Source organism: Lithobates pipiens, unplaced genomic scaffold (genome assembly GCF_037356315.1).
Source record: "Lithobates pipiens isolate NorthernLeopardFrog02 unplaced genomic scaffold, aLitPip1_a1.2 Scaffold_18, whole genome shotgun sequence".
NCBI classification, from domain to species: Eukaryota; Metazoa; Chordata; class Amphibia; order Anura; family Ranidae; genus Lithobates; species Lithobates pipiens.
Genome location: NW_027507758.1, coordinates 91,255,844 through 91,270,327, shown reverse-complemented (window position 1 = coordinate 91,270,327; position 14,484 = coordinate 91,255,844). Strand labels below are relative to the sequence as shown.

The 14,484-nt window shown below is 43.9% G+C and overlaps 1 protein-coding gene across 2 annotated transcripts in view; it reads left to right on the top strand.

Annotated features, from left to right (window-relative positions):
• The window catches only part of TASP1 (taspase 1), a 377,732-nt gene that overhangs the window by 219,396 nt on the left and 143,852 nt on the right, over positions 1 to 14,484 (top strand). For both annotated transcript variants that reach the window (XM_077485912.1, XM_077485913.1), the window contains one exon: positions 8,036 to 8,114. In XM_077485912.1, the coding sequence (XP_077342038.1) occupies positions 8,036 to 8,114 (79 nt within the window). The remainder of the gene's footprint in view (positions 1 to 8,035; positions 8,115 to 14,484) is intronic.

Genomic DNA, 14,484 nt, shown 5'->3' with positions numbered 1-14,484 from the left:
CTAAACTGCGTCAGATAGCGGCCACACATATAGGGAGTAGTTAGAGCTCTGCAAGATAAGCTATTGCCTAGCGGTGGAGGGACAGAGCAGAGTGGTTACTGGTCAGGTTTGGTGACAGGCATTTTCCTTTTGGCAACATTGTACTGTATAGCTAGGACTAATAGCAGTTATTGTACTGTACTATAGCCTAGCAAGTGAAACATTCTTTTGCTGGTACTTCCTCTGCTTTGTACTGTAAGCTACAAGTGATAAAGGGTTCTAAGGGGTTAATTGTATACAACAAACTAAAAACCCTTCCAAAAGAATGTCTGTCTTCCTCCCCCGAGAGGTGAAAAGAAAAATACGGCCAGTCAGATGAAGCCGTCAAGGTTAGAACACTTCTGTCCCTGTATTTCATACAAACAGGTTTTTCTCCTACCATTAAAAGATTATTTCTATGATGTCTCTCCATAGTAGGACTAAACATAGCAGATTCCCATCTAGTCCTCTGGGCCCTTTTGTTGAGGTGCAGGAGGCTGGGGATCAGGTAGATCTTCTCAAATATTGGAAGATACGTCTTTTTCCTCTTCAGAGGATCCTAACAGAGAGGGAGTAGCCGCACAAGTCAGGTGTTTGTCTACTTCCTTACTTAACCCCTTTGTTGCCTGCCACAGGCTCTTGAGGTATCTACCTCTAATAGGGTTCATTTGAACCTCCCCCACCTGGGGATGTTTCATATTCATGCATCACTTATATATTCTGAATGGGAACATTTCTATGAAAGAAATGGGAGGTTCCAGATATTAATGCTGCAATCACCTCAGTGAGCAGAGTCTCACATGTCCAGTGGATAATGCACTGATGTTAAGAGATCCAGCAAGCTAAGGTTGGATTTTCCTTTTAAAGACCAGATGTCTTTTGCAGTTCTGGCTGCAATTGGAGTAGCTCAGTCCATTAACCCTTTAAAGTCTGCTCCACTGTTTTTGTGGAGCACATTTTGAGTCACACCAATGCATTGGAATGTGGACTCCAGGGGGTTAAGGAACAGGTGTGAGATACCTGAAAGTTCTGCCTGATCAGCAGGCCCGGCAAGGGGCTGGTGTATTTGATGCACTGTGTCTCACAGATGCTATGAAGGACTTGATCGTTTAAACCCTATGACTTATACTTGGACTAGTGCATTTTTGCAGAGGTCCATGGCTGAGATATTGATCAGCCAAAGCACCAGGTGAAAACCCTATGCCAGTCTGTGTCTCTTCCTGGGGTACGACTATTTAGAGTGGATAAGTACATCCAAAAGGGGTAAAGCTCTCTTTACCAATAAAGGAGGTTCAAACCATTCTGCTTTAATCATGCAGCCTCTCCTAATGCCTGGGGTATCTGCCTTTAGGCGGTCTCGACAGGGGCAGCACCAGGATCTTGGGGCAGAAAGCCCATGAAGCAGAATGCTAAGGCCTTCTCATGAAGGAGCACCCCCACTCGTTTGAGTGAGGGGAAAGGTCCTGCGATTTTCAAATTCTGGCAGGAACAATGTTAAGAGCAGAGTGATTTCTGCGATTTTTTTGTTTTGTTTTTTCCTCTAGGTTACATCTAGAGTTTCAAGGGCCCGGATGGCCCAGTCGGCTTAAGATCTGAGGGTCCAGGGTTCGGGTCCTGTTTGGGTGCTGCCTGTGGGGTCCTTGGGGCTGATGATGTGTCAGTCTTTATGCAAGAGTGTCAGTCTCCTCAAAGAATGCTCCTAAGGTTCCAAAGAAAAAAAAAAGAGAAAGAAAGAAGAGAAGTGTCTCTTTCTGGTCTCTGGATCAGCTGTTATCCCACTCGGTGATATCAGAGATTCCCTTAGTGGAACAGGGTTTTTTGGCTCAAACCTTCTAAGCTCCCAGAGCCAAGCAGAGAGGTAAGACTCACTCTAGATCTCGGAGACCTGAATCGGCACTTAAACATCCGATCCTTTCATAATTCAATCGGCTGTGTCTATCCTGCAAGGAGGGGAATTGCAAATCTCCATGTGCCAAAGTTTCCCGCTTACCAGAAATCTCTGCGGTTTGAAATATAAAATTATTTTTATCAATTGTGGCACTGCCATTCGGCTTAGCCATAGCACTACGAGTGTTCTGAAAGATTCTGGCACCTTCTTTAGCCAGGTTAAAGGCTCAAGGCATAGCGTTCCTAGCCTGTTAGAAGATCTACTTTGAATAGATCATTCAGTCTCAGGTCTAAAACCAGAGTCTGATCTCAGCTGTAGATGGCTGAGAATCCAACTTAGAGATTTCAGCTTAGGAAGAGTCTCCTTAAAACCATCAAGGAGGTTACTTGGGGGCTGGTTATAGATACCATACAGAAGAAGGTATTCTTACCCCAGACGTGAATCAGTTCCATTGTAGGACTAGATCAACTTATCAGGAAAGGAACATTCTTTCATTTTGGTTGCAGGAGAATTTTAGGGGAAATGGTGGCCTCCTTCAAGGCCGTCCCTTACGCTCAGTTTTATTCAAATACTGCTTCAAGACGCCATCCCGTTGGTCTGGAATAAAGAGGATTCAGGCCTTGTTTGTTTCCAATACACTTGGATTCCAACATGGGTCAAAGCCTAAATTGGTGGTTATCCAGCAGGAGGGAAAATCTTTATCCTGCAAGGTGTTAACAACAGATGCCATCTTTCTAGGCTGGGTAACAGCCCTGGAAGAAGATTCTGTCCAGGGAAGATGGTCCAGGTTAGAGGACCTTGCCTATCAACTTTGTTGGAAGTTTCAGGCAGTACATCTGGCCATAGAATCTTGGTGGTCAGTCTGACAGAGCCATGGCGGTGGCTTACATCGATCACCAGGGGAGGCATGAGAAGTTGTGCAGCCCAAAAAGAGGTGAATAATGTTCTAGCTTTGACAAAACACAACACTCCTTGCCTATCAGCAATTTTAATATTTCAGGCGTACTACTTGAGACGCCAACAATTATTTCCGGGAGAATGATCTCTTCATCCTGACATTTTCCGAGCAATATGTCAAATGGGGTACTCCGGACATGGACCTATTCGAGTCCAGATTCATTAATAAGGTCGACAACTTTGTCAAACAAGGGGTCCGCTAGCAGGCGGAACAGACGCATTAGTCTTTCCAAGGGATCAGTTCTCACTGATCTATGCATTTCCTCCAGCTCTGCTACTTCCGCGCCTTCTCCGCAGGATTAAGCAGGAACAAAAGGAAGTGATTCTGGTGGCCCCAGCGGGTCCCAGAAGATCTTAATTTATCAAGATCATAAAGGAGGGCAGTTGAAGTCCTTTGGACTCTGCCATTATAGCCAGACCTTCTTGCACAGGGTCTGGTATTTCATCCTACTTTACAGACAAGGAGTTTAACAGGTTTGACTGTTGAATCCCACTCTATAAAAGATTGTGGGTGATCTCCTTCAGTAGTGCCTACTTTGACTAATGCCAGTAAGCCGGCTTCCAGAATCACTTACTATAGAATCTGGAAGGCATAGGTTGGCATCCCAGGAAGTATGTCAATAGGCAGGATTCCTGCATATGGGATCTGAAATAAAGCTGGCCTTGACTTTTATCAAGAGCCAGATCCAGGCCGTGACGATGTCTTTTCCTACGGCATCTTGCTTCCCACTGTTGGTGTGTAGCTATTCAGGGGGTAACACGGTTTATTACCCCTATCAGGGCACCTCTAAATCCTTAGGATTTAAAATGGGTCTTGTCGACTTTGTTAAATCAGCCGTTTGAACCTTACCAGAAATTCTCTTGGTTCTTTGACAAAAAAGATTATCTTTTTTGCTTGCCATTTCTTCTGCTAGAAGAGTATTGGAACTAACGGCTATGTTGTAAGAACCATATTTCATCATGCATAAGGATGAGGTGGTTTGATGTCCTCATCCTGAATTCTTACCAAAGGTGGTAACGGGTTTTCATTTAAACCAAGATATTATTCTTAATCTGGAGAAGAGAAAGCACTACAGTCTTTTGATGTAGTAAAAGCGATCAGAATCTATTTAAGGGCGACTGCAAATGGATTTGTCAAGTGATTGATCAAGCTTCAGCTTAAAGAAGAAAATTCTTCCTTCTCATATTAGGAGCACATTCATCCAGGGCGATTAGTGCCTCTTGGGTGGTGCATCATCAGGTCTCTATTTTTTTCAAATCAATATTAAAGGTCATGAGGAGATTGACTTTGGGCACAGCATACACTGCAGGCTGCAGTATCAGTCATCTGGTCTCCTGTTTCCTTGATTCTGTCTCCCCCCTTCAGTTGGCATTGCTATGGGACATCCCACATAGTTATTACTATGGCTCTGTGTCCCCTGATGTAAGAAAACAAAATAGGATTTTTAAAACAGCTTACCTGTAAAATCCTTTTCTTTGATGCACATCAGGGGACACAGAGGTCACTCCCTTCTTCTTCTTATACACTTTGATTGCTTGGCTACAAAACTGAGGACTCGCAGTAATGGGAGAGGTTATAAGGGGGAAGTTCACGCCTTAAGGGGCGTGCCAGTGTCCAGCACTGATATGCCAATATAACCCACATAGTTATTACTATGGCTCTGTGTCCTCTGATCTACATCAAAGAAAAGGATTTGTTTTTGTTGGGAGTCCATTGTTGATGGGGGCGGGGGGGGGTTCTATTGTGTTCTCTAAAAGGGGTGGTGCAGGGAGGTTGGTAGGGGGCAGAGACAAAGGATAACTCAGCAGTGGGGTGTTCTAGAACCTATTCTCTGAGGGGGAAAAAATGCACTGCTTAAAGTGGTTGTAAACCCTCCCCCACAACTTTGTCCCATGTAAATCAGCATAAAAAACCCTAATGATCACTGCTTGTAGATATCTCCTTACTTGCTTAGTATTGTTGTAATCCTTGTTGTTCTGTAGAATGAAGTCACTGAGCATGCCCAGATCTCCCCTGATTTAAGGCACACTCTCTATGTCTTATCTATCTATTATCAGGACTTCCTAGGCACAGCTCTGAACTCTGCTAATCATTCAGAGCTTCTACACACCATGTGACCATGTGACCTCACATACATTCTAAACTGCAGCCATTACTGCAGTCTTATCAGCTGAAGCTGATAAGTCTGACAAAGGCAAACATTAGACATTGGCACAAGTAAATACTATGAAATAAACAAGTAAGCTATGAGCAGGGAAGCAGGGTTGCCATAGAAATGTTGGATTGAGAAGGAGGCTTGGTTAACAGTACAGGAAGTGCTCAATGTAAGGGCGGAAATACACTCCACTGTGGAAACAAGTTTTTTTAAAGTTTCTTTAAACAATAAGTAATATGCAATTTGGGCTGGATTACAGTGGCTATAGTCTGATAATGACTTATTATAATGGACTAAATGAAAAGAAGCATCAGAGTGGGAGAGTTTACTTCCTCTTTAATACCATCCTTATGAATGCCCTTGTCCTTAGTTGTGGATAAGTACATCACGGATATCACAGGGTCAAATTACCCTCCTCTCCCCAGAAGAAAAATGCCTGTGTCACAGCCAGTAGATCTTCTATTTCAGAGATTAGGAAGGGTTTCTTTCATCCCTCTCAGTCATCCAATGCGAAGTTTAAGACTGGAACATAATTTTGTAAGACTTTCTGGCCTTCCAGGACAGCCGAAACTGGCACCAAGGACTCTTCACTATGGTGGGGTGCCCCTACTCCTCAATGGAGGAAGCGCCTGTGGGCTTTCTTGACCTTCTGGTCCCAGAAAATCTCCAGTACTTTGGTCAAGTGTGTCATTTACAGGAGCTATAAACAGGATTTTCACCTTGTCACCTTCCCCGTCATGGTGGGTGGATCTACTTGCTGCTGTCCAGCTGCTCTTGTCTTAAAACATCAAATACATACAATGCTGTGAATAAATGTACAGCAAGAAAAAAGTGCAATAACAAAGTCCTCCGTGTGAAAAATAACCTTCAATGAAGAAACATAAGGTAGCCCAAGATCATATATAAAAGATTCTTCTTCCAAATCACCTTTGTGCACTAAGCCACCAGTGACACTGAAAGCCGCTTACCAGAAAGTTAGACCTCAAACTATAAAAGGTCTAACAACACTTATAGGGAAAGATCCCAAGAATGGATGGACAGAAGTTGAACCACCATTCTCACAGCCAGCTGCTTAAGCTCCAGTGCTATAGCGGTGACGTCATATCGCACACTGGGGTGTCGGCTGCTGTATTGGTTACTATAGTTCATAATAAAGAAGTATATTTTATTACTACATCATGAACGATTTCCCTTCCTCTTTCATGTGTTATTTGCCTTATTGATCAGTGGATTACCTTAATATGATCTGCTGTGGAGTGGTGGCTTAAGTGACTGGCTGTGGGTATGGCGGTTCAATTACCATCCATCCATCCATTCTTGGGATATATCCTTACAAGCGCTGGTAGACCGCTTATAATTTGAGGTCTAACTTTCTGATAAGTGGCTTAATGTTGCTGGTGGCTTGGTGCACAGGGGTGATTTGGAAGAGGAATATTTTATATGCGATTCTGGGTTGCTGTTTTTCTTCCTCGTTGAAGGCACTTTTTCACACGGAGCACTTTGTTGTTGCACTTTTTTCTTACGGGATTAATTTATGAACTGTTTGACTTTTTATGTACCGTATTTATCGGCGTATAACACACACTTTTTTCCCCTTAAAATCGGGGGGAAAATTGTGGGTGCGTGTTATACGCCGAACCACTGCCTCGGAGGGGAAGGAGGGAACAGACGCCGGCGAAATAGACAGAGCCAAGTGTACTGTGTACTTGGCTAGGCTCAGCTCGGCTCACAGTCACGCCCAGTCCTGCCTCCTAGCATTTGTGTCCCACCATTGGACCAGTGTTGTGTCCATCATAGGAGGCGGGGCGGGGGGGGGGGGGGGGGGGTGACTGCGAGAGGAGCCGAGTAACCAGGACATCCAGCTCTGTCTATCTCAGCGGCGGTAACATTTAAAAACGATCATGCTGCAATTTTGGGCAAGGCGGCAGATGGACACTGATCATTCTGCAATGATGGGCATTTAAAATGTAAGTTTTTTTACCTTAAACTTCCCTCCTAAACTTGGGTGCGTGTTATACGCCGATAAATGTGGTATTTTTTATGTTTTTCACTATTATTTATGCGTTTATTGTTGCACTTAATTTTCTATTCACTTTTTTATATGCATTTATATGAAATGGTATATATTTTAATATATAACACAACACAGATTTTTATATTTTGTATTAAATATAAAAAAATCTTACTTGTGCATATAATCTAGGTGTAATGATTGAATAGCCTGTCCTGTTCTGTACTCCAGGAAACGGATTTTACTAGTTAGATCCTATTTTACTTCTGCAAGCTCAAATAGCACATCCAAACAGTACTATTTACAGTGCAAGTTACAGAATTATGGCAATATTTTGACCCTTTCACACTGATGTGCTTTACAGGTGCTATAGAGCTAAAAATAGCTCCTGCAAAATGTGTGTAAAGTGCCTCACCTCTCACTCCAGTGTAAAAGCCCAAGGGTTTTCACACTGGAGTGGTGCGCTGGCAGGATGCTCAAAAAAGTCCTGCAAGTGGCATCTTTGAGGCGCTTTAGGAGCTGTGTATATAGTGCTCCTAAAGTGCCCCAGCCCATTGAAATCAATGGGCAGTGATGCTGTAACGGCGCTTTGTGGGCTCATTTAACCCTTTTTCGGCTAGTAGCCGGGGTTAAAAGTGCCCTGCTAGTGGCTAAAAAGCGCTACTAAAACTACGGTAAGGTGCCACTAAAAATAGCAGTGCTTTACCGCTATTTATCACCGTTTTAAGTTATTATTGGACCATGAAAGAACAAAAACTTGAAGGCATTCCTTCACCCCCCATGTAAAAATGTTCACTGCATTAGACTAACAGACCAGTTAAGATCAGTTCTTAATACTTCCCCCTCCAATTCTGAGTGCCGCTGTGTGGGATATGACATCCACTGATTTAATTACTTATGTAGATATATGCCTTTTTAAAAAAAAATTTATTTTTAATTTTTTTAGAAATGCATAATTTTGGCTTGGACTTTGGTTTTAAGTGTTTACTATTGTCTTGTATACAGGCCGCTCTGTATGGATGTGGCTGCTGGGCTGAAAACACTGGAGTTCACAACCCATATTCTACAGCTGTGAGTACTTCAGGTATTTACTGCTTCCATTTAACAATTACTTACTGCTACTTTTCTCAAGCGAGTGAGTAAAGTAGAACATGTGTGTGCCACATAGGCATTCTGTGCACAGCTGTATCTGTCAGTGCTATTTCAACTCTGTTCTATTTATACCCCTTGTTTCTTTACTGTGTACAGTGCATATGTAAGTGGCATCTGCTTTGAATCTTTCACTGTCCTTATTGTTTTATCTTGATTTCTTGTCTCTCTGAATCAAAACACACTTTATAGAGAAATCTTCACAGAAGTAAACCTACTGACTTACAACTTTGGCATTTGATAAGTTATTTTCACACGTAATTCTTGGTTTTCTAGGTGTTTTAGATTGTCACCTCAATGGACATTAATGAGTTTGTTTAAAAAATGGAAGTGGCCCTGTTTTAGGAGCGTTTTATGTGTTAACATTGAGGGATGTTCTAGCAAAGCCCCTTATAAAATGTAGTAGCACCCCTCTAGCTGCTCTTTACAGCGCTTTGACAATCTTTAGCCCAACCATTAAACTAGAGTTGCACTTTCAGTATAAATCCTCCAAATCCTTTCCTGGTGCGCTAAAACAAGTGGTGCTCGAAATCATGCAGGACAATTTCTTTAGAAAGCAAACACAGCCAGAGTAGAAAAGAATGCACTTGCCAATACGCTGCAGAGAAGGACTCTTGCTGTCTGTGGTGGTCCAACACACACCCTCTGCCAAGTCGGACATCTAGCTCTACAATCAGCGAACCTCATGCTCCCTACTACATAGAGAGGTATGGATCTGGCTCAGCAGCAGGTATATCAGACCGATTCCAGGAGACCACTGCTTTCCCACAGAGAGCAAGGGTCTTTTTCTACAGCGTGCGGGCAGGGACATTTCAACTCATTCATTAGCTGATTTCTAAAGTAAACAGTTTAAAGATATTGGTGCACCAATACAAAGTATTGTATGGTGGTGTACATATGTATATCTTCTTTTAGCGTCTAACTTTTTTTTTTCAGATTGCATAAGGTTTTCATCTGGGATTCTTCTGTTTTTAGCTGTATGTCTTATACTTTATATCCTCACAAACCTTCCAGGGCCTGATCTGCTGTAGAAAATCCTCTCCATAGCAGGATCCTTCATGGTAGGGACAGTGCAGTTATAATCATACTCATATATTTTGCACTATTTGCCTGTCCAGTGTTCCCTTGCCAGCATCTTTTTAAAAAATCTGGTCTTCAGGGCCTCTGGCGGGGGGCGACCTCACTACTGTGCAATGCACAGAAGATAGTCATTCCGACACTGACACCAGCCTGGCACTGTAAGCTGAGCTTCGCATGCATGGCTCACTGTACTGCGCCAGAGAAGACAGAACGCAGGCAGGTAAGGGAATTATATTGCAGAAGAGATATGCAATGTGCAATAAAGCCTGTCTGCTCTTTGCGTCTTTCAGCAGAATTTCAGTTAGGCTTTAATAATTGATTTACTGGTACTCCAAGGGATATTCAGCAACTTGAAATCTTTTTTGTATTAATTTCTTAACTTGTGCTTTTCAGTCACCTGATCATGGAAGTTATTGGAGCGTTGTTTTCTCCTTATGGAGTAGGTTGTGCCACAGTAATGTTTACCTGAAGTTAAACATTTCAGACAAATGTGTTTAAACTACAGTCGCTGGAAACCCCTTTACTACACACAGGTGATCTCCATTTAACTAATTGCGTGCCTTTTGGAAATAATTGGCTACATTGGTGATGATTTTGGGATTATTTCTATGTTTTTGGGTTTGTAAAGTCAGAAGGGTTTTTTATCTTAATGCATTCTATGGGACTCTTCCTCCTGATTGGCTGAGACACAGAGCCATTGGCTTCCACTGCTATCAGTCAGTCAATCAGGAGAGAGAGGGGCAGGGCTGGGCCATGGCTTCTTGTCTGAATGGACACAGGGAGCTGTGACTCGGCTCGGGTGCCCCCATAGCAAGCTGGGAGGGGCCAGGGCCACGGAAAAGAGGAGGATCCGGGCTGCTTTGTGCAAATCTTTAAGTTTTCAGATACATTTTTTTCACATTGCATAAAAGGTATAATTTATAAGGATAAAAAAATATATTTAAAAAATCAACTATGATTTAATGTTCTATGACAGTAAAACATGAAGACTTTCAAAGAGTGCCAATACTTTTTATAGGCACTATACTTGCAAGAAATCTTGAATTACTGATCTGCAATGTGCAAGTAAAATTTTTGATATCAGAGGGACGTGACCAAGCGCAGGTGTCTGTGAGGTGCGAGATGTGAGAGGGTGCGTGCGGTTTGTTCCCGCTCCATCCCCACCGCTTCCCGAGAGTCGACATGTGCAGTTTGGTGGAGCGAATTAGGACACCCATGCTTGCTGTCTCAAGTGCTGTGGTTACTGCTTTGCTCGCCTACTCCAACCCTACTTTCACTGAGAAATTAGAGGGGCTAGGAGATAACAGTGAACAGCGCACACAGCGTAGGACTGAATTAACGTGAAGTCTCACGAGACATTTTCAGCGAGACTCTGTGCGGCGGCTCTGGGAGCCACGGGGGGAGAGAGGAGAAGGTGCAGAGGAGAGCTGAGCCCGAACACAGCTAGAAATCCCTGTGGGTTTTTGGAGATTTTCGGAAGAGCAGCCGATTTGTATGCTGGATGGTTCCCTGGGGCTGCGGTTATCAGCTGGAGTGGTGTAGCAGCGTAATGTGGTAAGACAAGTAGGTGGTGAAACTGAGGTGGTGAAACGAAGTTTGTACTTTTCCCTGCTAGTAAAGGTTGAGTTTAAATCTGTATTAACCATTTGTTGAGAAACAAACTTTGAAAATATTGTTATTACAGTGTGGAAGGATTTCTCTTTTTTGGGTATTTAAATTTAATATGGATTCCACCATCTTTCCATTACCCCTGCAGCTTGCAGGTCAGCTTACTGGTTGCTGGCGCTCACTGGTTGCTGGTGCGGAGGAAAGGAAGGAGGACACAGTGTTTAAAGAGACCAGGGTATTGGATAAATATGTCTTCCAAAAAAACAGAGGAACCCTCTAATATGGAGTCCGGGGGCTCGCGTACAACTCTTTCAGCCGCAGCGGCTAAGTTAGGTTGGTATGCCCATACATCAGCAAATCCTGCAAAGGGAATCTACATCAACAAGTGCAGGCAAAAACTCCAATGGAAGTACCAGCGGATAGGAGAAGCCATGATCGGGATTTGTCAGCCCCAAAACTATCAACTAGAAAGGGACATGTGAGGGAAAACCTAGGGGAAGTGCCGGCAGGTGTGTCCGTGGCGATCCCCATTGCGATTCCTGCGGCCCCAGGTGGTGCTTTGCTGGGGGAGGAAGAAAAAACTCTGAAAGAAGTACTACTTGCAGTAAACACATGCAGAGGGTCAGTGAGCGGTGATCAACTAATGGGAATTAAGGAAGAATTGATGTCAATAAGTTAGGAATTACAAAGAACTGTAGCAAGGACAGTAGCAGTCGAAGAAAGGTTAAGTGCAGTGGAGGACGATGTCAACCCACTGAAACAAGAAATGAAAGTAATGAAAGCACAAATAGGGTGGCAGGCATCAAAACTCGATGAAATAGAAAACAGATTACGTAGAAACAACATACGGATACTGGGCTTACCTGAACGCAGTGAGGGATCTCACCCCATACATTTTCTTGAGAAATGGTTTAAAGACATATTTGGAGAAAAGGTTTTTTCACCACTCTTCATGATAGAGCTCAGAGTCCCAGTTAGAGCCCCGCTAAAAGATTGGTATCCTAGGCCCCTGCTTGTGAAGTTGCTTAATTATAATAAGGTACCTGCATTACAAAAAGCGAGATTGATGGGGATATCTTTTACAACAGGGCAAGGGTCTCGTTGTATGCATATTTCTCCCCAGAACGAAGTAAACGTAGAAGAGATTTTAAAACCGTTAAAGGCAGTTTCTTAACCACTTCCCGACCAGCGCACGACGATGTACGTCGACAGAATGGCACGGGCAGGCATATTGGCGTACAGGTACATCCAATATTCGATGCCGCCCTGCCATCGGGAGCGCGCCGCCGGCGGCGCGCTCCCGCGCTGGTCGGGACCCCCGTGAGTCCCCGATCGTCTCACGGAACGGCCGAATGGAGGAAATGCTGTGTAAACAACATTTTTCCATTCTGCCTAGCAACTAGTGACGCTGATCTCTGCTCCATGTGATTGGAGCAGAGATCAGTGTACACTAAATGAAAGCCCAACCCCCCCACAGTTAGTAACACGCCCCTAGGAACACTTAACCCCTACACTGCCACCCACTGGTTAACCCTTTCACTGCCAGTGTCATTTACACAGGAATCACTGCATTTATATAGCAGTGATTACTGTATAAATGACAATGGTCCCAAAAATGTGTCAAAAATGTCCGATGGGTCCCCGACAATGTCGCAGTCACAATAAAAATCGCAGATCGCCGCCATTACTAGTAAAAAAAAATAATAAAAAATTATTAATAAAAATGCTATAAAACTATCCCTATTTTGTAAACGCTATAACTTTTGCGCAAACCAATCAATAATCGCTTATTGCGATTTTTTTTTACCAAAAATATGTAGAAGAATACGTATCGGCCTAAATTGAGGGAAAAAAATGTTTTTTTATATATTTTTGGGGGATATTTATTATAACAAAAAGTAAAAAATAATGCGTTTTTTTCAAAATTGTCGCTCTATTTTTGTTTATAGCGCAAAAAATAAAAACCGCAGGGGTGATCAAATACCACCAAAAGAAAGCTCTATTTGTGGGAAAAAAAGGACGTAAATTTTGTTTGGGAGCCACATCGCACGACCGCGCAATTGTCAGTTAAAGCGACACAGTGCCGAATCGCAAAAAGTGGTCTGGTCTTTGACCAGCAAATTGGTCCGGTCTGAAAGTGGTTAAAGTGGAGCTCCATCCGATTTAAAGACAATAGCTCAGGATGATGATATAGCTGTTCTCATTTTAAAACTGAACTTTTTTTCTCTTATATTCACCGACCGACACAGCTCCTCTCTTAGCTATTGGGTTGTTTGCCCTATTACTAGGAGATACTAGGCATTAGTTGTAACACAACACTCAGAACTCTTAAGCCGCGTACACACGGGTGGACTGTATGGCCAACTTAGTCCGTCGAAACACATTTCAGCGGACAGTCTGCTCGTGTGTGGGCTTCAGCTGACTTTTTCAGCGTGCAGTCTGGCGTACTAAATTTTTCGGAATTTCCGTAATACTGTCCGTCATACTTTGGTTTCAGCGGACAATCCGCTCGTGAGTAGGCTAGTTCGACGGACTAAGAATGGCGCATGCTCAGAAAGGATTTACACGGCGGAAAGTTGCATTGCTGTGTATTGGACTTCCTATTTCTAGTCCCGTCGTACGTGCTGTACACGTCATCGCGCAAGCTTTCGACGGACTGTTTGTGCATCCGTGTGTGGTCAAGTCCGTTCATTCGAAAGTATGACGGACTGTCCGTCGGATTGTATGACGGACTAAGTAGGCCATACAATCCGCCCGTGTGTACGCGGCTTTAGTTCTGCCCAGGGGTCGGTCACTTGGACAACAACCCTCCAGCCTGGCAGGCAGACCTCAGTTTTATTTTGCCTAGTGAAGAAGGACCTAGGAACCCTGCGGGCCCATTGGTCTGTGCTTTTTTCTGCAGAAGCATTACTTTTTGCACAAGATGATTGATCCTGTGATCTACTATCAACAGCCAGCTGGTTGACAGGCTGGATACCCTTATCCCTGTAGTCTCCCCAGTCCGGCCATCGAGCGTGTGCAGGCTGCAACTACGCGCTCGGCAGGGCACGACAAAACCTCAGCTCCAGAGGTGGTCAGTGAGCTTTTATGATCCGGGGCATACATATGACCGGGCGAATGATGTCTGCGTCACAGTATGCCGGGCCAGCAGCTGCCCTGTACGGATCAGTGAGTGGGTATGTGATGGAATGTCTCCCAGCTCTTCAGGACTGGTGAGTACAGCTCTCCTTGCCACGGTGTCCTGGGTCCTGTTCTTCATGCCCCTGGAAGGTGTCTGTGAAGTTTTGCTGATGTTTTGTACCTCGCTGTGTTCACTGCCATCGTTTTCTCCCTGTACCTCATGGAGCTGCTTTGGCGGCCATTTTAGGTGTGGGCAAGGGCAGCATGCTTTCCTGGGCTTCAGCTGCAATTTTCCTAGTAATCTCCTATACAGGACACTGCTGGCCATTTTCTGGGAGCCTAAACACGTTTTTTCAGTCTTCTCTAGCAGCAGCATGTGTTCATGTGCTCTCACAGCCTTTTTCCCTGTGTTTGATGTCTTTTTACTGGACGCTGGGCGGCCATTTTATTGAAGCCTGAGCACACTTCAGAGCGGTTTGGCGCTATTTGCAGCGGCT